The sequence below is a fragment of the Adiantum capillus-veneris genome, chromosome 6 (assembly GCF_014529385.1).
Source record: "Adiantum capillus-veneris isolate H3 chromosome 6, ASM1452938v2, whole genome shotgun sequence".
NCBI classification, from domain to species: Eukaryota; Viridiplantae; Streptophyta; class Polypodiopsida; order Polypodiales; family Pteridaceae; genus Adiantum; species Adiantum capillus-veneris.
The window spans coordinates 32,663,042-32,690,457 of NC_140936.1; the positions used below are offsets into that span (position 1 = coordinate 32,663,042).

The following is a 27,416-nucleotide window of genomic DNA, read 5'->3' on the forward strand; positions in this document are numbered from 1 at the left end:
AATAGCTTCAATACCTCTCAGGAGTGATTTTAGAGCTTGTCAAACAATAGAGCTTATCTCTAGTGATCTTTAGCATTCCAGGTTCATCCCATTTAATGCTAAAAAGAAACTTGAAGAACTCATCACCATTAAGAGGATTGGCGATTGACAAGTACTTGTAGCCCCTATCTTTCAACCGTTCCTCTTCTACCTTTGTGGCCTTGTCCAGTCTCTTCTTCTTCTCAACATCATTTAGTCCAAGTGCATCTAGCTTCGCTCTTTCTTTGGACATAAATGCAGTGAACTCATCCTAATACAAAACACTGTATTGAAACCATAATAAAATTTTACATTAATTACCCAACATGTAGAGTAGGTATCACCTTCCACACAAGTTGAGATATCAATCCACATGGAGTGTTGTCCATGGTGCAGCACCATGGTAGTACCTTGCCTCCACAGTCATCTCCACCCTAGCCCATTCTCTCATATCAGGTGTCAATTTTTGAAGGATTGATTCTTTATTTGCCATGCCAAATCTTTGAAACATATAAACTTCATGAGTGATGTTTGGCATGACATGTGCCCTAGAAATGCTGCAGACAAATTGAAAACAAAGAGTTGAACACAAGCATTGCTTGCAAAAAAATGAGAGTCTACATGCAATTAACAAACTTACGCAACGGAAGTGTCAAGTGCAAGAAGCAACTCTGCTTCTTTTGCTCTGGACAACTCAAGGAATTGGCAATGAACACTAACATGGTATTGACCATTGTCCGAGCACTCTATCACACACAAAAAATCATCATTTGTAAAAACAAAGCTTTACAACAAAAGAGTGAAAAAGGTGAAAGATCTTACTATCTTTGATTCTCTTCCACCATGTTTTTAGCCTATGGTTTCCATCCCATACCAGAAACTTTTTTCCTTTGAGCTCCTGCCATTCTCTACCAAGTGATCTCTCGAACTTAGCATTTCTTTCCCGCCAAAGTGGTCCCCATTCCTCCAAATCCGCTGCGGTCACGGGAATGATATCTCCTCTAGAATCCCCAACGGACACAAGGAAATGCCCCATAGTTTCTAAATACCCAGCAGAATCAAATGAGGAAATGAGCCATTCTACATCATCTCTAGCAAACCTAACAGTCTCATGCACCATGAGTCGACAAAGTGGAACCGGAGGAGGCAATGTCTTCTTCTTTACATAAAACTGACTTAGAACATCTTTCATCAAGCCAAGCGAAATTTGCTTGCCTAGGTGTTTGGAATGCTTATTCTCCTCATCCCCTTTAGGATCACTATTTTCTTCATTGTCATGATGATCTTCAATGTGAACATTGGTCTCTGCATAGAGATAACAAGTGACAAACATTCAATTGTCCAAAAACATATGCAATTAGGATTAGATAGTATAAAGTATTTAATTTACAGAAATTTTGCCAGAGTCTCCTTTGTACGGAGACAACTTTAAAAAAAAAAACCGCACACCCTATGTAGGGCTCTCACATGAGATTTAAGGACCTTTTCTCCAACATAAACAAAAACAATACTTAATATTTTCTCTTGCAACTATCAATGATATGTATATAAAAAATGGTTCACCCTTTCTTACTCTCCTACATGGTTATTAATTACCAAACTTTCCAAACGAAAAAAAACGTCCATCAAATTTAACAATCTACCATTGAAAAATTTATAATATAAACTACGTATTGACATAAAATTATAGCATACACTCATAATTTACCTGTGATCTCTACGTCATCTCCGATGTTGTTGGAGTCTTCATAAACTTGAGCCGCATCATCAATAAAAACACACCTTTTGAGAATCCTGTTCTTTTTATTTGGTGGAGTGTCCAAATGTCGGACTCGTGATGATGCCTCCTGATCGATAGCTCCCTTTGGTATACAACCACACCTAAGCTTTATGCTCACTTGACGGTTGCTAAAAGGAGAGACTGGAGGTTTTCTTTTCTTGCTATCCCTCTTTGGTGCCATTATCTACGCAACACATATAATATAGTTTTTAGTTTATATAAAACCACATAAAAAATGCAAAAAAAGGGGGAGGCAGAGCTTCCCCATCATCCGCGTGCGCGTGGATGATGGGGGAGCTCTGCCTCCCCTTTTTTTGTCGACACAGATGATGGGGGAAAAACATTTTAAAAACCTTAACCAAAAGACTATTTCCAGCAACACCATTGACAAAGCTCACCAAATCTACAAAAAAAGGGGAAGGTAGAGCTCCCCAATCATCCGCGCGCGCGGATGATGGGATTGCTCTGTCTCCTCTTTTTTTTGTGTGTTTTTGATGTGTTTATTGAACAAATAATTTCGGATTTATTTCAATAACCTCAAGCAAAAGCATTTTTCCTACAATACCGTTGACAAAGCTCACCAAATCGACAAAAAAAGGGGGAGGCAGAGCTCCCCCATCATCCGCGCGCGTGCGGATGATGGGGGAGCTCTGCCTCTCTCTTTTTTTGTAGATTTGGTGAGCTTTGTGCTATTTTCATTAATTTTTTGGAGTTAATCCCAAAATTTAATGACATCTATCTGATAGATTATATGCTTTAATCCAAAATTTCCAAAAAAAGGGGGGGGAGGGCAGAGCTCCCCCCCTTTTTTTGGTAATTTCTGATTAAAGCATACAATTTATCAGATAGATGTCTTATGAACACCAAAATCATTTTGAACCAGAACTTGAAGAAAGCCAGTCATCGTAAGAAGATAGACCACAGAGAACCGATCAACGCGGAAAGAAAGGGGGGCACAGAGCCCGCCCATCATCCGCGCGCGTGCGGATGATAGGTGGGCTCTGCGCCCCCCTTTTTTTCTACGTTGAACGGTTCTCTGCGGTCTATCTTCCGGCGCCGCAACGACAAGTGTGTGTGTGTGTGTGTGTGTGTGTGTGTGTGTGTGAGAGAGAGAGAGAGAGAGAGAGAGAGAGAGAGAGAGAGAGAGAGAGGAGGCACCAACATGATGCGTGCATGATGGTACTGGACTGTGTTAGCTCGAGCAGGTAGACCTCAAAGTAGTAATGCTTCAAACCTAAGCTTTGACATTCACTATTTTTGACCTCTTTCTAGTCTTAAGCAAAGACTGGACTAGTACTGGACTGAACTTATCCTGGATTGGGATTGGTACTGGACTGGATTATCTTGGACTGGACTTATCCTGTACTGATACTAGTACTGGACTGTACTAGTACTAGTAATGGATTGGAACTGGAGCTGGTACTGGTATTGTACTGGACTAGACTTGACTGATACTGGATTGGACTAGTACTGGATTGGATTGATACTGGTACTGAACTGAACTTGATTGGTACAATACAACTACTGGACTGGACTGGATTGGTACTTGACTGGATTGGTACTTGATTGGACTGGGAAACGACTGGTACTGGGTGGACTAGTACTCGATTGGACTTGACTGGTATTGGACTGGACTGATATTGTACTGGACTGGACTGCTACTAGACTGGACTTGATTGGTACTGGACTGGATTGGTACTGTACTGCTACTGGACTGGACTAGACTGGACTTGATTGGTACTGGACTGGACTGGTACTGTACTGCTACTGGACTGGACTTGATTGGTACTGGATTGGACTGGTACTGTACTGCTATTGGACTGGACTGGACTGGACTTGATTGGTACTGGACTGGACTGGTACTGTACTGCTACTGGACTGGACTTGATTGGTACTGGACTGGACTGGACTTGACTGATACTGGGTGGACTAGTACTGGATTGGACTTGACTGGTACTGGACTGGACTACACTGGACTTGATTGGTACTGGACTGAACTGGTACTGTACTGCTACTGGACTGGACTTGATTGGTACTTGACTGGACTCGACTTGACTGGTATTGGATGGACTAGTACTGGATTGGACTTGACTGGTACTGGACTGTACTACACTGGATTGGACTGGTACTGGACTGGGCTGGTATTGTACTGGACTGGACTAGTACTGGACTGGACTAGACTAGACTAGACTGCTACTAGACTGGACTTGATTGGTACTGGACTGGACTGATACTGTACTACTACTGGACTGGACTGGCCCGGTACTGGTGCTGGTATAATGTAATGTAACTATATATACTATATACTTAAATACCATATATTCTATATATAATATACTATGTCCATTTTAATTTTTTAACGCTTAATTGGGAATATAAAAAACTCTACTCTATACTATATAAAAAACTATACTCTATACTATATATATACATATATTATAAATAATTTTTAAAACATCGTATATTTTATAACTCCTATGTTCAATTTTTTAATATGCGCGTATTTTGGGAGATTTTGAAAGCTCGATAGGTGAACAGATGGATTTGACAACATGCTGATTCAAATGTATCTTAATGGCTATGACTGTGCATATCTTAAACAGTGAATATTCCAAATCTATTTAGAACAGTTTTCAATGAATGAATTAAATTTCGAACAGTTTTCAATGAACGCAGCAATAACTTTTTGCAGCTGCATGCTTTTACACTTTCTTTGTACCTTATGCACATTCTCTTCCTTCTCTTTTCGTCATTTTTTTTAACCTCAAGTATTATTCCTCCCCGTCTGTCTCAAACATGATAGCTACAACTACAGCAATGCTTTCATGGACGATTAATGGTGCTCATATGGATTATAGAGTCTCATTAAGAAATGGAGAGCTTCTACTTAGTGAATATTTTCTTCAAAGCCTATTGCCTCCTTCTATTCAGTTTGAAGGCGTGCAAGCAGTCGTTCAGACAGAGAGCTCTGAGTCTAAGGTCAATGTGTTGCCTAGATGGGATCATGAAGATCAAAAGCATTACCTTCTTGACCATTCTCTGTCCTCAGCTTACCACATTCTTCATTCAGATGGCTATGTTTATGTGGCTGACAGTTTAGAAACAAATGAAGAAGTCGGTGATTCTTTTATGTTCGCTACACCATGTAACAAAAGCTCGACTCCATCACATTTAAATGTTGATATTGATGAAGGTACAGACACAGTTGTTTTGGAGACAGTGGAACTAACCAGGTCACCAGGACCCTTTCAAGACACACAAGATGGGGTGGAGCATACAATGCAGGAGTATTCAAAGGATATATCCATCATTTCATGGATGAAAGACAAAGGTAAATCGTGCAGGTTGTCTAAACTTTTAGAGATTTGTGGAACTCCCAAAAAGGTTGACAAGCTCCCAAATTTTTATAATGGCAATGTTTGTTTCGAGCTTCCTCCAATTCACAACAATAAAAGGATGCTCGGTATGGAGCAGAAGTATGATGATCACCTTTGGTCTCGCCCAGCATCGACCAACATGGCCATAGATTGCACTGTGCGTTTGAGTTATTGTCTTGGAAGCCTTCAATGTTGCAGAGTGACATGCCCTTTTTACCTTGGTGAAAGGAAATACAATGATGCCTTCTTTCATGGACATCTGGACAGACAAATCAGCATGGGCTATCCTGCTAGCGAAGGTAAATCTAAAATAACCTGCCACTATTGTGACAGAACGGTCACTTGTTCAAATGTTTGCAAGTGTATGATCTATTTTGTGATGCCAAAGGAATCAACAATAACATGTTTGGCAATCCATCTGGGAGTGCATGACCACAATGTACGGCCAGGTACTAGAAGGGCAGCTCTTGAAAAAGTGCGCAATCTTGTTAAGACAGTTTTAAAGATTGAGAAGGGGGGTCCTAGAAAAGTACAAATGTTAGTTGCTCGTCAAATGCTATCTCAATCATTGACTAAAGAAGATGATTTAGAAGCCACTGATGTAGAGCTTAACCATTTTCTTGAGGAAATGATGCCCCTTGTTCAAAATAGGGGATTCAAAAGTATTTTGTCAAATGAGAAAGCTAAACAGGGCCAGGTTGTTGGTGATGGATACGACAATATACTATTGCTACAGAAATGGTGTGTTTTTCCATTCTTTCATGGAAGTCGTTTTCCAGGCCAAGGTGGACCTAACGACAAATGTTATGTATTCAAAATGTCCACAAAAGGACCTGCTTCTGGAGTTGAACTAGTCAATAGAATGAGGCGAGGAGGGACAGGAGATTTGAGTAGTGCTTGGGTGCACTTTGATCATACTCATCGAATTGAAGGATGGGCAACTATGTCCTGCTCGGTTTATGATCCTGGGTAAGTGAATTTATAAAAATATGTTAGATTGCATGTTTGATATAAGACACATGTTATTACTTATTTGTTCTATGTGTACAGCATGCGAGCATTGCAAGTGATTGCAATATGTGAATGTAAAGAAGAAGACGAAGAAATACAAATCTTGTTTTGGAGAAATTTAACACAGTTATGGAGAGGTGTGGGCATGAACCAACAGACTTTGTTGGATTTATGTCTGATGAAGCTGGGGCTAATTGGCTAGCAATACGAGTTGTATACAATGGTGGACGGCATAATGTAATGGAGGGAAGAGAGCGCTCGTGTCTTTTCCATTGGGAGTAGAGTCTACACAAACATACAAAAAAACATGTCGCTACAGATAGACAAATGCATCACATTGAAATGTGTGAAGCATGGCGCTTAGCAAAGACTACAAATGAGGCCTCTCGTATAGCTTCCACAATACGAGAATGGTGGGTGAAATATGTGATAGGGGATAATAAAAAGGCTTTAGAGAGATGGTTTAATTGGTGGGAGCAACGGATTGCCCATTGGGGAAGCGCTGAGACAATGGTATATCAATCATTTTTTTGGTTCTTATTAAATACTTGAAAACAGAGATTTACATTTATATGGTTTTAATTGTTTTGTATTTATAGGTCACTAAGAGTCCATGGCAGAGAGCTCAAATTCCAAGTATAAACTTGTCAGAGAGCATCCATGCTAATTGGCTGGCAGGTGAAGGTGGTAAACGTAAAATCTCACTTTATGATGCATGTGTCAGTGATGTTTTGAATGCATATATTCAATGTGCAAAAAGATTGGGATACACCACAGGCAGATACATCGGAACCCTTCCATAGAAGCAATGATGGCCAGTTCCAAACGAAGAGAATCTCCAAATCCAAATCATTTTACGAGTACATTAAAAGGCTTGGTTGCTGGTAGTCCTTTGTATGAGGAGCTTGTGATGGAAGGTGACAAAGAGACAGTACAACGGAAGAAGAAAACATGTGAAGTTGGTACAAGCTCACATAAACCTGGATATGTAATGGAAGCAAGACAACGAAAAACCAGAGGGAGACCACAGAGTATACATTTTGATAGAGAGGATAATGAAGAAGTATATGTTGTCATTGACAATGAAGTAGGACATAGCATTCCAGTGCAGCCTGGGGAGAATTCAACAAGGTGTATTCAAGAGGTCCAAGTTGCCCGTGAAGAGTGGGCTTTACGAAGGATGCCAGCCAATTGCATGAGGAAATGTTTTGGAATGGTAGGGAAGAAAAGTTGTGGTAACAACTTACAAAGCCGTAATGTGGGAATGGTTGCTCCTTGTTTTTGGTCTGAGAGAACTTTTAAAGACAAGACAATTGCACAGTGGATATGGTTCTGCAATTATGAAGTAGGCCACACACAAAAAGTACAGAGGCAAGTTAAATTTTCACCTGTCGTTCCTACTTTTTGGCAAGTGGATATTGGAACCAATTTATCAAAGGAAGAGAGTGACAGCTTGGTACAAAGTGCATTTCAATTTGCAGATTTTGCAACACCACTACGACGCATGAACAATACAAATGCTACTCTTACACAAGGAGGCTCCAGTAGTAGCAGGAAGCGTAAGTGGAGACATGGTATTTCCAAAGAAGCGCAAAAGAGATTGGAGTCAGCTGCAAGCATGGTTGCAACGTTCTTGGACGAGAAATTAGAAAGTGAACAACACATAGTTTTTCGAATATTGACAGAGAGTTGTTATGATGTACGCATTAAGGTAGAACCTAGTTGCACCTGTCCCGATTTTCAGAAGAGAGAATCTACACATAAAGCGTTTTTGGCATGTAAGCACATGTAGTATGTGTATGTACATATTCTAGGGCTTCAACCAAAAGAGCACATGGTCATTCATCAACCTGCACTAACTCCCACAAACCTTACATTTGTATTAGGGCAAACCCGCAAGATAAAGCCTGTGGTGTAGTGAGTCTAAATCTTTGAGATTTCCCTGTAGAGGTATGCATTGAAGTAGATTTCTCTTTTGTATTAGATGTGGGGTAGCTTTTCTAAACATATAAGACTTTATTTCTCCTTTTAGTAAGAGAAGCATGCTTTGTGGTATCTATCTAGACAATTGTACAAGCTCAAAATTAGGGCTTTTGGAATCTTGTACATGTTTTTGGTGTGTATCGTTAAAAGAGACTCAAAATCTTAAGCCAATTTTTTGTGAGATTATAGATCTTTTTGGTTGTGTATAATATTTTGATGTCTTTGTTTTTGATTAATTTTTTGTGTCATTAGAAAAGGCTCTAAATCTAAAATCAAAAAGCTCGCAAAATTGGGTTTGATTGCAAAAGCTCGAAATTGAAAGCTCGCAAATAAAACGTACTCGAAGTAGGGAGGACATTCCTTTTCTCTAACTTTTGCCTAAATGACAAAAGCTAGAGAAAAGGAACCCTCAAGAGTGCCAAATAAAGTGTATACCCTTAGTTCAAAATAGAGTATTACCTAAACATATCAAATTCACTCATTGCTTGAATTTTGAAGCTTACTTTTAAAGAGAGCGTGTGAAGGCGAGGCCTAAATTTAAGCGATAAATTTGGAAAAGTTATACGAGTTTCATGAAACTCACCGTGTGGAGGCCCTCTTAGGAGCTCCGGTGTTCTCTCAGCCTCGGGCTTTATTTGTGGCCTGCTAAAGGCTTTAGTATCCATATGGGTGAAGGTCGTTTAATTATGGTGGCTTCACATGTGTCCCTTTAAAAGTTGAACAGAAGGAAATCATTTCCTTTCAAATGCTATTTCCCAAAGCTACTTTTTTTTTTTTTGGGCATGTTGAAAAAGACTTTAGAGAACAAAGGATTAAAGAGTATTCATAGGTGATGGGAAGTATTGATTCAATAATTATTTTTTTCTCAATTGTAAAGACTCTTTTATTTAAGGACTTCACAAAGATTCATTTCATTAAATTGTTAGATTGTTTTATTATTCTCTATGCTTATTAGATCTATCTTTTTTATGAAAACATTAATAAATTTTTTGTTTTAGTTTTTTAATTTTATTGTTGTATTTTTTTAAATTTTATTTTATTTTTGAATGATAATGGGTAATGTGCACCTTTCACCTTATTATTTAAGTGGAGCCTTTACTAATATATAAACCATTCGTGATTATGGTTGGGTTCGCAAGAGCTGACAAAAAACATTAAAAAAGGAGCGTGTCTCCACCATGGCCACCATGGAGGCTGTCCATTGGCGCAAAAGGAAATTGCATTTCTCTAGATCCACAAAAAAAATAGTGAGCCTCCCCCACCCCCCCTCTTCAGAAGAGCAATTCTATCGTCCACTTTTCAGCATGAAACGTGGCTCAACGTGATTGAATTGAATATAGTGGCTATGTGCTGAAAAACACTACCACTACACTAGCGCTCATTGGACGTCAAAATCATGCAGATTTATAGAGCTACCTCTATCCCTTGTTAATGAAGGGAGAGGTGGAAGAAAGAGTGTGAGATTTTTGTTGCCCGCTCTTATGAATCTAGCTTGTGTATACATAATGCATGGATAATGAATAATGTAATACATATTTTTATTTTATTTATTTTTCATTTTAGTCCGTTTTCAAATAATAATGTGCAATGTGCATCTTTCACCTTATTATAAAACCATTTGGGATTATATATGTATAATGGATAATATCATTTTATATTAAAACACAACAAAAATTTTATGTGATTGTAAGCACTCATTTAAACTTACTTTCCATAAATCTCATTCCCCCCTTAACTTAGCAGGCCTTCGTGCCTCTTCACCTAGTTTATCATAGGGTTTGGCGATGGCCCTGCACCCTTTGTGGGTGCAAATCGGTTCGCTAGGATTCGGATTGGGTTGGCCTGGTTGTCTGGATCTCGACTTTGCCTCTGATGTTCTCTTTTGGTAGCATGGTTGGTGCTCTTTCATTGACAGATCTGGGTTGCAGATTTGTGTCGAAAGTTTGGCAAGCGGTGGACAAGCAATTGCTACTCGGTATTCTGGTGGCAACCCACCTTCTCATGTGGTTGGTTTGGGAGTGTTGTTGTTCTGATATTCACTCCTTTTGTGCCTGCTTGGAGTCTATGCTGCTTCGCGCTTGGCTTCTCCGGGTTGGCAGGCGGTGGTTGTGTGGTAGGCATGTGTCGCTTGGTGGCACCACTGGGGTAGTTGAGTGGTTTGCTGATATTGGTGCTTGGCTCACCGGTAACAAACTGATTTCTGCTCGGTGGTGGTCTACTCAGATCCGGCTCCTTGGACACTACTTGTCGGAGCCTTATTGGATGGTGATGGAGCCAACAATCCCCCCCTTACTATGGTATGCTTTCTTGACCGTTCTTGTGTGTTATGTTTTGGAGGCTGGCTCCCTTGTGAGCATGTTGTGGTTTTTCTTGATTGGGAGGTGTCTTGCCCTGTGGTAGAGGGCTCACCGTCTATGGCAGCCAATCAAGATTATGCTACTTTTGTTGGATTTGGTATGGTCTCTATGTGCTAGTTGTGGCTGACTATGTATTTGTATGAAGTCATAGCTGTTGGAATTAGGGTTGCAGAGAAACGCACACAACTTGGAGAAGACGAAGGAAGCTCAAGGCACACAATAGAGAGTGTGTTACTTAGTGTGCAATGGAAAGATAGATAGCCCTAGAGTGATGGGCGTATATACTATGCTCGGGAGAAAAAAACTCCTAAAGAGGGAAAAATGCCGCGACGGTCCTAGTGTGTTCACACACATCACTAGCACATGTATATGGTAACAAATCCCCCCTGGAGTGATGCGGTGAACGAGAGCTGGCACACGAGTAAAGGGAAGTGCCATGCCCTGAGGACATCATCAGTCCACAAAGGGGAGTAAGCCCAAAGCTTTGCAGAAAGCTTCAAGCTTCTCACGAGACAATGCCTTTGTGAAAAGATATGCAAGGTTGTCCTCTGTTGGCACATAAGCCAAGCTGATCTCTCTTGCTGAGAGCCTCCTCTCCCTGACATAGTGGTAATGCACCTCAATGTTCTTTGTGCGAGCATGAAAAACTGGGTTCCTCGCAACTGCCAATGCGCTCTGACTGTCAGTGTAGATAGTGTTGGCAGTGTCCTGTCCAACACCCAAATCAGCCATAAGGCGTCTGAGCCATACACACTCAACCGTACCTGTAAAGACTGCCATGTACTCAGCCCCAAAACTCGAAGTGGCCACAATAGGTTGCTTCTTGCTCAACCATGATATACATGAACTGCCAAGCATGAAACAAAAACCACTTGTGGACACTTGCGTGTCAAAACAACCAACCCAATCTGAGTCTGAAAAAGCATGATAGTCTGGCGGCAATGATCCCCCCTTGGGATAAAACAAGCCAAGATGTAAAGTGCCACTAAGGTAGCGAAAAATCCTCTTGACAGCCTGCCAATGCTTAGACCCTGAGCTATGCATAAATCTGCTGACCTGTGAGACTGCAAACTGAATATCCGGCCTCGTGTTGCATACATAAATGAGGCAGCCAATAGCAGTTTGATAAAGAGTGACATCATGCCAGCATCATGTAGACTCAACTTCAAACCTGTTTCCATGGGAGTGGAAATAGGTTTGCAATCCTCAAGTCCAAACTTACATAGCAATGTCTCTATGTAACTTTTTTGACACAAGGCAATACCACCATCACACTGCTTAAACTGTATACCCAAGTAATGATGCAACAGCCCCAAATATTTCATCTTGAAAGCAGCATTCAAATCAGCCTTGAATTCAGCAATATGTCTCTCATTTGGTCCAGTGATCAGCAAATCATCGACATAAAGAACCACAATGAGAAGTACATCACCCTCACGCTTTACATACAATGTGCTTTCTGTTGGACTGTTACGAAAGCCTCCTTTGACCAAATGAGTGTCAACTTTCTCATACCAAGCACGAGGAGATTGCTTCAACCCATACAAATCCTTCTTACATTTGCACACTTTGTCCTCTTGTCCTTTTATGACAAAACCGCGAGGCTGCGTTACATAAACTTCCTCAAATATGTCACCATTTAAGAAAGCAGTAACATTGTCTGATTGATGTATATCCCAACCAAAATGAGCTACCAATGCACATATAAAACGCACAATAATCATATGACAAGTGGGAGAAAAAGTCTCTTCATAATCTATGCCTTTTTGCTGTCCATAGCCTTTTGCAACAAGTTGAGCCTTATGGCGATCGATCTCACCATCCAGCTTGCGTTTCAACTTGTAAACCCACTTCGTAGCAATGGTCTTTTTGCCAGGAGGCAAATCACATAAAGTCCATGTGTCATTGTCTATAAGTGCATCATATTTTGATTGCATGGCAGCCAACCAATTTTCTGAATTCTGCGCTTCATCAAAAGACAGAGGCTCCTTAACATCATGTAAGCTAGACACAGCCAAAACATAACAATCTGATACATAAGATGCATGGCGAGAGCCTGAACGAGTACGACTAGACAAAGGTGCATCCAATTTACTGTCACGCAAAGTGTGCACTAGCCATTTTGGCATACCTCTAGCCTGCTCATTTTCAGCCCTTTCCTCATCAAGTACATCATGTACATCTGCATCAGTAATAGGCTGATCTGTAACATTTTTAGAAACCCCCATAGGCTGTACATTTGCCTCATTGGAACTTACATTCATATTTTCACCACCGAAAAGAGGCAACAAAGTGTCATAAATGTCCTGTGAGCTTACACTACTGTCTCTAGTACATGACAGCAAGGGCTGAACAGAATCTTCCACAAACACTACATCCCGTGAAACAAGAATACGTTTTGTTTGCGGATGATACAACCTGTAACCTTTGCTTTCAGCACTATAACCAACAAAAATACATTTGACAGCCTTATCATCCAATTTTCTGTGCTGTGTTTGTGGCACCAAAGCATATGTCAAATAGCCAAAAACATGCATGTGCTCAATAGAAGGCTTTCTATCATGCCATGCTTCATACGAAGTAATAGACTGCAAAGCTTTCGTAGGACACCTATGCATGCTTGGAGTAATCATCAATGAAAGTCACCAAGTAAAGGTAATTTCCCAAGGACGGAGTTTGCATGGGCCCACAAACATCACTATGCACAAGCTGCAACCTACATGTGGCCCGAACTGAACCATCCTTTGAAAACTTAGAACGCTGCATCTTACCCAAAATACAGCCTTCACAAACATGTTTGATAGGTGCTTCAAGAGGCGGCAAAGAAGCAACCATATCAGATTTCTGCAAACGCAGCAAACTGACAAAATTCAGATGACCAAAACGTGCATGCCAAAGTTTTGCATCTGAAATAGCCCTTGAATCTGCAACAACATTTGCAATATTTTGTCCACACTTGTCATACAAAGTGAGCTTATACAGCCCACGACACACAAGGCCATATGCAACAATGTCATCACCAAAACTGAGATCATGAACTGTACATCTGTCATCCACAAATTTGACTACAAGTCCAAGTCTAGCAAGTGCGGATATAGACAAGAGATTCTTCTTGATCCTAGGTACATACAGTGCATAAGCAAGTGTGAAGGAATGCCATTAGTAAGCACAATCTTTCCAACTCCCTGAACCGGATAAGAGGCATTGTTGGCACAAGTGACTGAATTCCCATGAGGGACAGACTCGAGAGAGGTGAACAATTCACGATGTGAGGTAATGTGCTTTGTAGCACCACTGTCGAAATACCACACATGTGAATCTGCAGCAATTGACAAGCATGCATCATGGACAACAAGATTGTAAGCGTACTCTGCACTAAAAGCCCATTCTGCATCAACATCAGCAACACAGTCTCCTTTCACAGAAGACTCAACACTGGCTGTATTTGTAGTGGAACCAGCATTTGCAGTGGAACCACCCTCTTTCTTCTTAGCCTCTTTGGCCTTCAACTTAGGACAATGCTTGATCAAGTGATTATTAGCTTTACAATAATGGCAACGCATCTTCTTTTTGCCCTTATCATCAGAATTGCCAGACGAAGTGCTGCCAGCAGAAGCATTAGGAACAGAAGTTTTGCCACTCGCAGCAAAACTATAAGAAGTGGCTGCATTGTTGTTACCACCCTTTCTTTGAGAAGCAATAAAAGCCTGCTCAACTGCACACTGTCTAGTCCCGTTTTTTCTGGAAAGTGACTCTTGCAACAACGATGTGCATAATGCATCAAACTTGACAACTTCTGGATTTCCTTGGGTCATATGTCTCCAAGTACTAGCAAAAGTCTGGTAAGAATCTGGTAAGGCATCAAGAACAATCTGCACAAGGGAACTGTCTGAAATGACTTCACCTGCAGAAATAAGTTGCTCATGATATCCTTGATACTAGCAAGGAAAGTGTCCATACCATCTTCCTCATGCATAATCTTCAATTCCAGCTCTTTACGCAACAAAGCAATTTTAGCCTCATTGCGACTTGCATAAAGACCAACCAAAATATCCCAAAGCCTGTTTTACAAGTTTTGCTGAACGGATGTGAGGAACAATGGTGCGCTTCACAGACAATGCAATCAATGCATGAGCCTGCGCATCCTTTACATCCTAATGAGCTTGTTCTGCCGTAGGCAAAACAACTCTAATAGCAGCAATCCTTGCAGCAAGACCTGCAACATCCTCAACATCGCCTACATCCTGAGAACCAGGACGTACATCAATGCCCTGCACAATATTCCAGACGCCCTTTGACACAAGAACGTGTTGCATCATATAAACTCACATAGGGTAATTGTGCCCATCCAACCTGTCCTCAGCATCAAACATCTTGAAGACATCTATGTTGTTGTCAGACATGGTAAATGCTGCACATGATGTGAAAACTGTCCGAAAATAGGAGAAACGGAGCGGGAACAACATGTGCTATATAGCACAAACCATAGAAGACTGTAAGGCACTTGTTATGCAGAAATTGACACCGACATAAATTCTGCACAAAATGACGAAATTGCCTGTGCAGACCTGCCTGTAGTGGAAACGGAGGCCGAAATGAGCCCGATCAAAAATTTGAGCAAACTAAGCTCTACGAGCTTTCCCAAAATATTTGTCGACCTGCAAACACTCGCCAAATCTCACTGTAATCGGAGAAAGTGAGCAAGCGTGTACTGGAGCAGCTGGCGACTAAGCCCGGGAGGACGTAACCTGCTTTGATACCAATTGTTGAAATTAGGGTTGTAGAGAAATGCACACAGCTTGGAGAAGATGAAGGAAGCTCAAGGGACACAATAAAGAGTGTGTTACTTAGTGTGCAATGGAAAGATAGATAGCCCTAGAGTGATGGACGTATATACTATGCTTGAGGAAAAAAACCTCCTAAAGAGATAAAAATGCCCCGGCGGTCCTAGTGTGTTCACACACATCACTACCACATGTATATGGTAACAATAGCTTGGTCCGAGCATGGTTGGACTTTATCTCTTTCACTTCGTTTTATTTTTTTTTGAATTTCTTACAATGCTTCTAAGTGTTTTTTAATAATTATTTTTTATGCTTTTGGAATATATTATAATTTAAATAGTTCAGTATTGCATTTTTTCCAAAAAGACATAATATTTTATCACGATACGACATGTTCTACAATACTAGTCAATTTCTATTTTTCTGTCTCACAAAGAAGCCTATTATTATGAAATTCTTCTCAACGGCCTTTTATGTAAGCCACATGTTTTTAAAAACTAATCACTTTCTATTGTTCTCTCTCACAAAGAAGCCTCTTACTATGAAGTTCTTCTCAATAGCCTTATGTGAATGTTAAACCTTGTTCAATTAGCTAGCATGCTGTAGACAAATTTGACCTTGTCAACACAGTTTCTGTAATTTTATAGATCTTAAAAATTTACCACGTTGGTCTGCCTCTTGAATGAACCTACAAATACTCTGTTTTTGCTGCCAACTTTGCAAGGTGTGAATTTAGCTCCTCTCATAGTTTCCATTCCAGTAAAATCTTTAGGCACTGTCAGAAGTGGGCTCTCATTCATTAGTGTGTGGTAAGAGGGTTATGTCGCTTTGAGGCTTGCTAGCTTCTGTTGTCAGCTACTTTTGACTACTTGTTTTGCAGGATACTCAGACGAGTGCAATGGACAATAACATGTGCGTGATCATTGATGAGCACTTACACTTCTCCCACGACAAACCCACCTCTTCACTATCCGAGCAGCAACACAATTGGCAATCCTCCATCAGTAGAACTCTTTGAAGATGAAGATCTATGCTTGCATTTTCTTTCATTAGTTGAAAAATGACACTACGCTTCGCCTGAAAGGTATGCCAAGGATGGTGAACTCGTGAAATGTGACTGGCTATGTTGTATCTTGAAGGCAAGAGGTGGTATTATGCAGAATGTTGACAAAGTATCATTATATGTCATGCCTTAACAGTTCCCATAAGCTGTTGGTGACCTCACATTGCTTAAAACTCTCAATGGCCTTCTCATAATCCACCAATGAGCTGTAAGTTGAGCCGTCAGGCTTTGAGGACAACGCTAGGCCTTTTCTCTTCCTTGAGCTTCTTCTCTGCAACTTCTCCAGAAGCCTCCCTATGAGCTCTTTTTCAGCAGCACTGGCAGCTTTCAACCGTCGACAATTCTTTACAAACTGCGACAGGTACTCACTGGTTTGTGATTCCCCCTTCAAATTTATCTTAGGGGGGCTGCTGCTTAAATAGAAATCCAAAGTTTGCAGCACTTTGAAAGAGGGGTGAAGAAAACTTGCCAAAAAGGCCACACCATTCTGTCCAAGTGCTAATATCTGAAGTACCGAAGATGCCAGTTCATCACTCTGGAGGTCAGTTGCATCCAACACTTGATCCACAAGTATTGTAGCCAGCTTCTTATGGGACTCCAAATTTGTACAATGATTCCAAAGACTTAGTAAAAGCTTGTGCTTTGCCTTGCCAGCATCTTGGACGAGCCTTTTGAGCAAAAACCTTGCAATGCTGCAAATCTTCTCATTGTTGTCACATATACAACTGCATATCGGCCCTAGAAGCACATCCAGCTTAAACTTCCTCTCCAAAATAAGATTTGCATAAACACTGAAGGCTGCACATTTGACCACGTCATCATGAAAGAGTGGCAAAATCATATCCAGAACAGGCAAGTAGTTATTTGGAAAAGCCAAGATTAACTTTTCGGCCAGAAACAAAGCAGAAAGCTTTATCTCTGGTTTCTCATCTTGAAGTAACGCCTCTAGAGTTAGCCTGTACTTTTCTGCCAAATCAATGTTGGACAGCATGTAATGTCCAAGACTTTGAATTGCTGTTGTCCTTAAGAAAGTTGGCACGGTACCACAAGATGCCAGCTCGTGAAGAAAAGGGACATAGCAACCAGGCATAGAATCACCATCGAGTAACATGTGAGCAAATCGCAGAACAGCATCTGAATGTCAAAAGGATCACAAATCAAACAACGGCTGTAGTAATCAGTGGGATCAAGAATTTCTACCTCTGCAACTTAAAGCAATTTACTCAAGAACGATCACTGCCGCAGACCTTCCTCTTGTGCCTTCTGCTCCTCTTGCTGCAGGTAATCAAAATCTGAAGGGCCTTCAGCACAGCTTGCTGGCACCTCCCTCATGTGTTTTTGCGCCTCCCTCAAGCGTTTGATGAAGGCATCACATGCAAATTGATAACTTTTTGATAGATCTCCAATAAATATAAGGTATCCGCGAAGCACCTTAAAAGGCTGGGGAGAGTCGAGGACTTGAAGTCTCTCTTCATATGCATGTAAAATCTTCCTGGTCAGTGTATGAGGGTTTTTAATACTATAGATACAGTCAACACAACCTTCTATGCCTTCATTGTAAGCATCAACAAGCTTTCTCTCAAGAACTTCAAACACCTCCATTGTGGCAGCTTTCCTGTTTTTCTTGAGCAGAAGAGCCAAAGCCTGTAGAAAAATATCTGAATTTAGTGAATCAAAACCAAAGCAACTCAACGACAGCATACAAATAGACACATGGCAAAATCCAAATCCAACCTTCAAGAGCCATTTGATGATATAACTTTTCAATTGCTTCTCACCCTCCAAAATATTCTGAAGATTATCTATATGCATGTTTAGAAGCGTCACAAGGGCCTGGCAAATATCCTGCTTTTGGGGGCCTCTCACACAATCCAATGACATGAACAAAAAGATCATCCTTAAAGATCCTAAAAGCCTTACATCATCTAGTGTCTGATGTAGTACTTCCAAGTGTGCTTGCTTTAGGATGCTATGCAGACTGGCAGAGAAAACACTCTGCTCATCCACACTTGCAACAAGGAATCTTTCAACAGCCTTCACAGACTCGTCTGATTTGGCAGCAAGAAATTGAAGCCACTGGTCATACCCATCTAAATGGAAATGGAGGACTTTCAGTATAACTGGAAACTTTGCAGAGCTGTGCTCACAGCTTAAAAGCACATCAAGAGTTTCCACCATAGAAGGACCCTTCAGACATGATGTACAGAGCACCTTCCCAGCAGCCTCAAAGGTTTCTTTGCAGAAGTATGGAGAGTCTGCAGATATCTGTAAGAGCTTCGAGACTTTTGCAACCACCTCGTGCTCTGTTTTTCCTAAAGAAGTCGAAACTGGTAATTTGGAGAAAAAAACTGCCAAGCTTTGAAGTGCTTTCAACCTGACAGTTTTGCTTTTGTCCGTGACCCTTCTCAGCACAATTGATATGAAATTGTAACAGGCATCTGCTGTAATGCAGCTATTTTCTTTCAAGCTCGAGCATATTCCTGTCAAAGCCTTTAACCGGCAAGTTGCATCCCGATCTCGCAAAAGGAATGAAAGTAGGGTTACCAGAGCTTGCTGATCTGCGAGAGTATAAACATGGTAGTATGGAAGGCACCCTACAATGATATCAACGACATGCTTTCGAGCTGCTGCTCGATCACTTTGCAGGACAGGAAGTAAATGCCCTGTAAAAAATTAATTTTGATACCACACAAGATCATCAAAAGATCACAAATAAAGTGCAGCATTATTATCTGAGACCTACCAAGATACAGTCCAAGTACTAATACAGCATCCTTTCTCACGGCAAAATCTGCAACCATAGTCAACGCCAGATCTACAGAACAAATTTGGAGGGTAGATATATAGGACTTCTTGTATGAATCTTCCAAAACAGAGACAGCAACAGAATTTTAATACCTTACCACACTCATCATTAACCTGCTGAGATCCCTTTCCTCCAACAGAAGCATTTGAGAGTGACTTGATACCATGGACAAGTTTTGACTGAGGCCGGCAAGCGCAGAACAACTTTGTAAGCTACATCTCAAGAATGCCATTGAAAGGGAGCTTGCAGGCTGAAAACGTAGTCAACGCTAGAAAACTGGCGTAAAGGAGATACACCCCGCAGGAGTTGCAAACAACCACACAAGTCTAGCACAACATGATATACACACCAAGCAAAGTCTTAAGTGCCAACGCCCTTTCGAGCCATACATTTCTTTTGCATCTCTTCTTAACCATTATGCAAGCAAACCTCGATCATGGCACAGACCAGATAATCATAGATAACATGCAATTGCACTATATAGAGTCATCATGCAGCAAAAATATTGGCATTCGTAATGTCACAACCGCTAAAGATACTCCCCATTCTGAACACTAAAGCTCCTGCCAATGCGATTTTTTTTTTTCCATATTTTGATTTGTTGCTTCAGCCAATTTCCGTAGTCTCACTAAAATTAACTCAGAACCTTACACACTGATCAGTTCTTAGACCATAAGGATACCAGTAAGAGTATGGAACTCTTAGCTAACATGCCCAATCTAAAAAATCCCAGCATCCACAAAAGAGCAGTGTATTGATGCACGAATCAGTATACAGGGACTACAAATCCTAAGTTTTGTAATGCACTCTGTTACATGCAGTTATCCAAAACTTACTAAAAGAGCTAATCCTGATGCCCGCTGTATTGACACCAACTCTGCAATCATGTCAACCTAGTGAAGCATTGGACACACCCTTAGTAGAGTTCCAGATTCCGGTACTTACAGTGTTTCATAAAAGCTGCATGAAAGAACGTGAATATCATATAGGAGATACCATGAAACTGATCAAATTCTTGTGCTCTGCACAAAGGGTCATCAACAAGCCAAAGGCCTGTTCAGAAACCTCCGGAGCAAAGGGTAGGGGGTGAAGAAAAGGATCTCCAAGGATTCCCAAAAGTGCCTTTTTCAAATTTGATAATGAAGTTTTTGCTACCGCAGCTCTGTCACCCTAAGCACCGACGAGAGCCAGTATCATATCCTCATTTTATGTCCAAAAACAAGTAAAGCTTCACTTCATTGTTCAGGAAAACGCACCCATTTTTGATGCACTAAGCAAGCAATAGCAGTTGTCCTTATAAGTGCTCCCGCGACCATCACTTCTTGATGGACATCAAATGCTGACACCAAGCTCTGTAGAACTTTCCAGAGCAGCAATACTGCTGCAGTCTTCAATTCTTCATATTGGCAGAGTTACAGGCTTAGTGAAATATAAGAATTTTGATTTTTCTAACCAAATTCTTTGCAACCTTGAATAGGGGTGATGGAAATACCCAACCATCGCACGCCATCAATATTAGGCGTAACTTTCTTTACTTCAGAGGACTGTCCTGACGCGGAAAGAATGTTTCCCTCGGTAATTGATATGCCATGACACAGGTAGAATATACAGATACGCAAATCTGCATTCATGCACCACCATTATGGAATTTCGCTCCAAAAGGTTTACGGTAAGCCAAATGGAACATGGGGAGACAATATATCAATACTATTTTGACTCAGCTTCCGCAAATCTGTTGTTGAATCATCCTCCAAGCTCTTCGTGGATGCTCTGGCCTGGTGATTAATGTTTCATAAATGACAAATCGTCAATAAAGAGTAGAAACAAAGAACAGGCGACCTTTAGACTCAGACATAGAAGCTTACAAAGGTTAACAAAGCTTTTATCAAATCTGAAAGGATATCCACACTCAACACTTTGCATTCCTTACTGCACCAGTTCAAGGTGGCATATGCAACCTGAAAGTAAAACCTGTTGTATCTTTATTTCTGAGCAAATTGTCAGTCTTTATGGCACATTTCAATGAGTCAGTGGACAAACCTGTATTGATAAAAAAATTACCTCAACAAAGGTGTAACCATGGCATCTATTATCACATCCAAGTTTTGCATCTCCATCCTTGAGCATTGGGAAAACAATAGCCTTGAGCTTAGGCAGAATAAAGGCATAGTGCGATCAACGGATGTTGCTTAATCTGCACCTGTCCATGAAGCAAAAATGAGCGCAGCAAAGAGGACGGATTTTCCATTTGACGAGTCGACTCGATGAAAAAACCGTTGGAGCGCCTTTCCTCTAAATCCTGAATCAACAAAAGCTCGTAATGTACTAAAAAAATTGAAACTTGCAGCACATAGTGAGACAAGAAAAAGGAAGGCCGTTGCTTGAGCCGAAACGTCTCCAGTTCCAGGAATACTCTCTCTCTCTCTCTCTTTCTCTCTCTAGCTCAACGATTTGCGCAGTCCATAAGCGAAGAACGGCACACACAGTAGGAAAGAAAGTAGCATGGAAGGGAAGCCGGAGAAATCACCTGTAGGGAGGAAAGAAGGGGGAAGTAAGAAGCGCACAGCGAGATCGCCATGCTTCCACCTTCACAAGTGTAGGCTGCACATAGAGCTCCAAGTCACCACCCCCTCGTAATATCTCACACGGGGTACGGTGCACCCCTAGTTCACCGTTTTTTCATCCCCTGGTTCACCGGCCTCGCGGGGGTGTGGTTCGAACCTGAGACCTTCCGGTTGCTGCACGAAAGCTCTACCCCTCTAGTTCACCCTTGTTCGCCCAAACCCCCCAAATTTGGGCCCTACATCCGCTCTAGGCCATACCCTCATGTCATTTAGTGAAAAGGGCTGCAGACATAGCTAGCAATGATCGGGTGCCTTTATGAAGAGAAAATACCATGTCCATTGAGTAGTCACATGCGACGGTCATGTTTTCAGTGATACGTGATGAGTTTCATGTGCATCTGCACTTGGTTTGGCTATTGTGTAGGATGGGTGAGGCTAGGCAACATAGACCCCTTAGACACAAAGCTCGGTAGCACGGCCATGACATGGCTTTCAACTCACCAAAAGAGAAGCTTTTCCAACGCTTTGTGTGGCATGCATTGCGGAAGGTAGAACGCAAGATTGGTCCCATGCTCAACGCCAGGCATGACCGTCCAAATACGTCTAACAGAATCCTAAGGTAGCATGGAAACCGCCACACAGAACACTTAGATGAATTTCACAAAACAAGGGAATTTATAAGGGGGTTTGATAGACATTTCAAGCGAGAGGTAAAAAGAAGTGCACAAAACAAAAACTTTGGAAGAAGCAATTAAATCTGCACAAATTTATGAAGACAATACTCACTTGATAGCTCTTAACCCCACTCAGACTAAACCCAAGCCCATGGATACAGGGGTGTCACGGCCTTTTCAAAAGGGGAAGTGGAAATTTCCATTTAATAAGGAGGGTAAACCACTGGTTAAAAAGAGGGTTGCACCAGGACCTAAACTCAATTGAGAGGACTTCACAAAGACCAAAAAGGAAAACTTGTGTTTGTCACCCCACCATCAATGGAATTGTCCAAAGAACAAAAGTTAAAAAGATGATGAAAAGGATAAGGGTCTTGACATGAGTCATAAAGATAGGAAAATCCATGTTGTCCAAACACTTCCGATAAGTGGCAATGAAAAGTATAAATTCATAGAAGTGTTGCATGAAGACAAAGAGAATTATTATTGTTTGTCAACCAACATGCGAAAATCTAGTTTTGGTCCTCATGAGCTAGTAAAAATGCATGGGTTGTAAATGGAAAAAGGGTTAGGGCCATGATAGATGACTTGGCCACCCACAATTTTGTAAATTATGCTCTTGTCAAGAAACTAAAACTTTCTCAACAACCAAGTGCCCACCAATATGTCGTCTCCATGATGTGTGGCGAGGACAAGAAGATCTGGGATACTTTGGTATCCAATTTGGAAGTCGAGATACAAGGATATAAAGATACACTTGACTTCCAAATCATGAATATGAATCATGTGGACTTGGTTTGGGAAGAGAATGGTTGTGGGCGCTAGGACCTTCTTTGAAATGGAGTTACTAGCAAAACTCACTTGACTTTGAAAAAGAAGGTAAAAATTTTGTTATACAAGGTGAACATGATGTACAAAATAGTCCTTTGATATGTTCTCTTGAGTTACAAAAGCTTGTAAATAAAAGGTCTTGTGATGTATATATGCTTTGGTGTTGATCTGTTGTAAATAAGGACTCTGATGTAGAAATGAAAGATCAGGTTCCTTACTCATCTTTGTATTCTTGTAATATTATGAAACTGATATGAAAGTCTTCTTGTTAGAGGAATTTGAAGATGTTTTTCTTGTTGATTTGCCAAAATGTTTATCTCTTGAAAGAGGTCAAGTAGATCATGCTATCGATTTAATTAAAGATGCAAAGCATGTTTGTAAACCACCTTATAGACTAGGCCAAGCACATCATTTGGGCCAAATACAATAATTAGGCCAAGCACACCATTTAGAAGTAGAAAAACAATTACAAGATTATATAGAGAAAGGTTTCATTAAACCTAGCAACTCTGCATGGGCAACTCTCCATGGCCTTCGTCAATTTTATTGGTGAAGAAAGAAGATGATTCTATGCAACTTTGTGTCAACTATAGAGCACTAAATAATCTCACAATCAAGAACTAATTCCCTATGCTTAGAATGGAAGATCTTTTTGATCAATTAGAGGGAGACAAGTACTTTACTAAGATCGACTTATGGTTTGGCTATCATCAAGTTAGAATAAGGGCTAAAGATGTTGCAATTAAGGCCAAGCACACGATTTAGAAGTAGAAAAACAATTACAAGATTATGTAGAGAAAGGTTTCAGTAAACCTAGCAACTCTCCATGGCCTTCGCCAATTTTATTGGTGAGAGAGAAGATGGTTCTATGCGACTTTGTGTCAACTATAGAGCACTAAATAATCTCACAATCAAGAACTGGTTTCCTATGCCTAGAATGGAAGATCTTTTTGATCAATCAGAGGGAGCCAAGTACTTTACTAAGATTGACTTACGGTTTGGCTATCATCAAGTTAGAATAAGAGCTAAAGATGTTGCAAAAACAGCTTTTAGGACTAGATATGGGCATTATGAGTTCTTGGTTATGCCTTTTGGGCTTACCAATGCCCCCGCTACTTTTATGAAGATGATGAATAGTGTTTTATGGCCCTATCTAGGCAAATTCATAGTAGTCTTCCTTGATGATATCCTCATCTATAGTCATTCTCGAGAAGAGCATCTAGAACACCTTCGAAAATTGTTCCAATTGCTCAGAGAAAATTCTCTTTATGCAAAGCAACCCAAATGTGAATTCTTTGCAGAAGACGTCAAGTATCTTGGTCATATCATTTCTAAATGGAATCATGATAGATACAGAGAAAGTTCAAGCTATTTTACAATGGCGTGAACCTAAGAACCTAGAGGAGCTGCATATTTTCTTAGGAATGTCTGGATTTTATTGTAGATTCATCAAGGCTTATGCCAAGATATCCGTTCCCATGACTGACCAGCTCAAAGGAAAAGGAGAAAACCTTTGAGTGGGGGAAAACCAAAAGAAAAGTATGCAAAAGTTAAAGATAGCAATAGGCACAGCTCCAATTTTGTACCTTGTGGATCCTAATAAACCCTTTGTAGTTGAGACATATGCTAGTAATCCTGTTGTAGGTGCAATTCTAACTCAAGAAGGTCGACCAATGGCTTTTGAAAGTCAAAAGTTAGATCATGCACAACAAGATTACTCAGTATATGAGAGGGAGTTGTATGCTATTGTACATGCATTAAAGAAATGGAAGCACTATTTATATGGTACTAAGGTTATGATAATGTTTGATTAGGAAAGCATCAAGTGGCTTTTCAATCAAACAAATTTAAAGGGTCATAAAGCCAGATGAGATGAACTCTTACAAGATTTCAATTATGAGCTTAGGTATTGCAAAGGGAAATATAATGTAGTAGAAAATTCCCTTAGTAGGATGCCTATGTTAAATGAATCGAGTTTTACTAGATTCAACAATGATCTACTTGAATCATTAAGAGGGAAATGCCAGTTTGATCTTGTATATTACAAGATATGGGAAACCATTCAAGGGGGGTCTAGAACAAGAGGTGTCCAATGGGAATCCAACATCGACGGGTGCTTAAGAAGGATGTAGGTGAAATTCATTTGCCATAGATGATGGCTGTTTACTCTACAAAGGTAGAGTTTGTGTCCCAAAGGATGAAGATATTAGGCGCCATATACTCTATGAGTGTCATGATAGTCCAAGTGTAGGACACCCATGTGTAAACAAGACTCGTAGTCTTGTTAAGAGGCAATTTTATTGGTCTACAGATGATGGCTATTTACTTTCCAAAGGTAGATTGTGTGTCCCAAAGGATGAAGAGATTAAGCGCCAATATACTTTATGAGTGTCATGATAGTCCAAGTGCGGGACACCCATGTGTAAACAAGACTCGTAGTCTTGTTAAGAGCCAATTTTATTGGTCTGTAATGTATAAGGACATCCTAGAATATGTAGTTAAATGTAATAAATTCCAGATCAATAAATCTGAAAGGCTTAAGATGGGAGGACTACTCCATCCATTAGACATTCCTTCAGGGAAATGGGAGAGTATCTCCATGGACTTTATAATTGGATTACCTAGGACACAGAGAGGGCACAAATCTATCTGGGTGATAGTGGATAGATTAACCAAAATGGCTAGGTTTATTCCAACCAAATCTGATGTTAAAACTTCAAAATTAGCTAGATTATTTGTAGAAAATCCCTATTAACTATATGGTTTACAAGAAAACATTGCATCAGATAGAGTCATGAAGTTTACTAGCCATTTTTGGAGGATGCTTTTAAGAGGTTGGAAACCAAACTAAGCATGAGCATCCTCAAACGAATGGTCAAACTAAAAGGGTTAATCAAATCCTAGAAGATATGCTATGAACATATCTAAGTAAATGGAAAACTAATTGGAAAAAGTACCTACCTATAGTAGAGTTTGCATATAATAGTGCCAAGTACTCTTCCACTGTATATAGTCCATTCATGTTAATGTATGGGTTTCACCATAGCAACATGATTGCAAAAGGAGAAGGTTCAAGCAGCTAAGAACTTATTAGAAGAGATGAATGAAATGCTTAAACTTGCTGAAGATAGTATAAAAAGGGCTCAAGATAGAGCAAAGACATATGTTGATTTTCATAGAAGGCCTCTTACCTTTGAGGAAGGGGAGAACGTTTAATTAAAAGTACTTGAAAATTCTGTAACCATGAAAATGGGACCATGTCCAAAATTATTACCAAGGTATTGTGGACCTTACTCAATACTAAAGAAAATCGGAAATATGACTTACAAACTCAAATTGCTAGAGACACATTAGCAAACTCAAGAAGAAATTGAATCAATTGGATAATGTTCTTCAAGATGATCAGATAGTGGAACTCATAGATACTCAATCTCTTTCTGTTAGCCGAAGACGGGCGGCCACACTCAAGTGGAGACTGAAGAAATGATAAAAGAAGGAAATCATATGTAGTCATTCCCTGATTAAGAAAACCCGTAATTTCACTTGTAAATACTGGGGCTTGCAGAAGTTTCCAATTTTGTATATTATTTTTGCCATGAGACTAAGTAGGATTTCACTTGGGAACATGAGGTTTTGTATTTGGAAGGTATATATACCAAATTCTAACCTTAATTAAAAAAACCCTTTTGTTCATTCTATGAAGTGTCTATGAGAAGCGTATTCTGTGTATGAGAGAGAGTGAGAGATTATCTTGATGCTACGTGCATACTAGTGGTAGAAATCGAGTACGGAGAAGTGCAGCGTGTTGCCCTCGGAGAGAGCTACACGCTAATACCCACACTACGCGTGTACGGCCTGGCTTCGTGAGATTGACCCGCGAGCTATTTCTAGGGATTCGATAAGCAAACGGTGTCTGTTTTGACATTTCAGCATATCCACGCGTTTGTATTAAGTAGAGCTACACATTAGGAACCTTAGAGTTCAAAAACGTCGACCTGTAAAAACTTGTTAGACATCCTACGTGATTCTGCACTGGGTGTTTATGGGTAGGGTTTTGGGTCACGGACCTTAGGGAGAGTGGCCTATTGGTGTTAATAGGATATCCCTTAAGTTTCGTAGCGTTTCGAGAACGTCTAATGGGTATTTGGCTCATGGAAGCGTTGTAGGAAAT

The 27,416-nt window shown here is 40.4% G+C and overlaps 1 protein-coding gene across 3 annotated transcripts; it reads right to left on the bottom strand.

Annotated features, from left to right (window-relative positions):
* Nucleotides 1–16,012: 16,012 nt before the first annotated feature.
* Nucleotides 16,013–21,880, bottom strand: LOC147455323 (uncharacterized). 3 transcript variants are annotated; one of them, XM_086514129.1, is made up of 14 exons: nt 21,707–21,880; nt 21,380–21,478; nt 21,241–21,297; nt 21,045–21,137; nt 20,888–20,954; nt 20,672–20,800; nt 20,436–20,575; nt 20,176–20,349; nt 20,016–20,072; nt 19,277–19,358; nt 19,117–19,188; nt 18,108–19,036; nt 17,621–18,017; nt 16,013–17,507 (listed from the first exon to the last, which is right to left on the bottom strand). In XM_086514129.1, the coding sequence occupies exons 1-14, from the start codon at nt 21,755–21,757 to the stop codon at nt 16,489–16,491; spliced, it is 3,366 nt and encodes a 1,121-aa protein (XP_086370255.1). In that variant the 5' UTR covers nt 21,758–21,880; the 3' UTR covers nt 16,013–16,488. The 3 variants fall into 3 exon arrangements, with proteins under 3 accessions (XP_086370255.1, XP_086370256.1, XP_086370257.1); XM_086514130.1 differs by having other exon boundaries at nt 21,045–21,150; nt 21,707–21,745; XM_086514131.1 differs by lacking the exon at nt 21,380–21,478 and having other exon boundaries at nt 21,241–21,379; nt 21,707–21,855.
* Nucleotides 21,881–27,416: the final 5,536 nt, after the last annotated feature.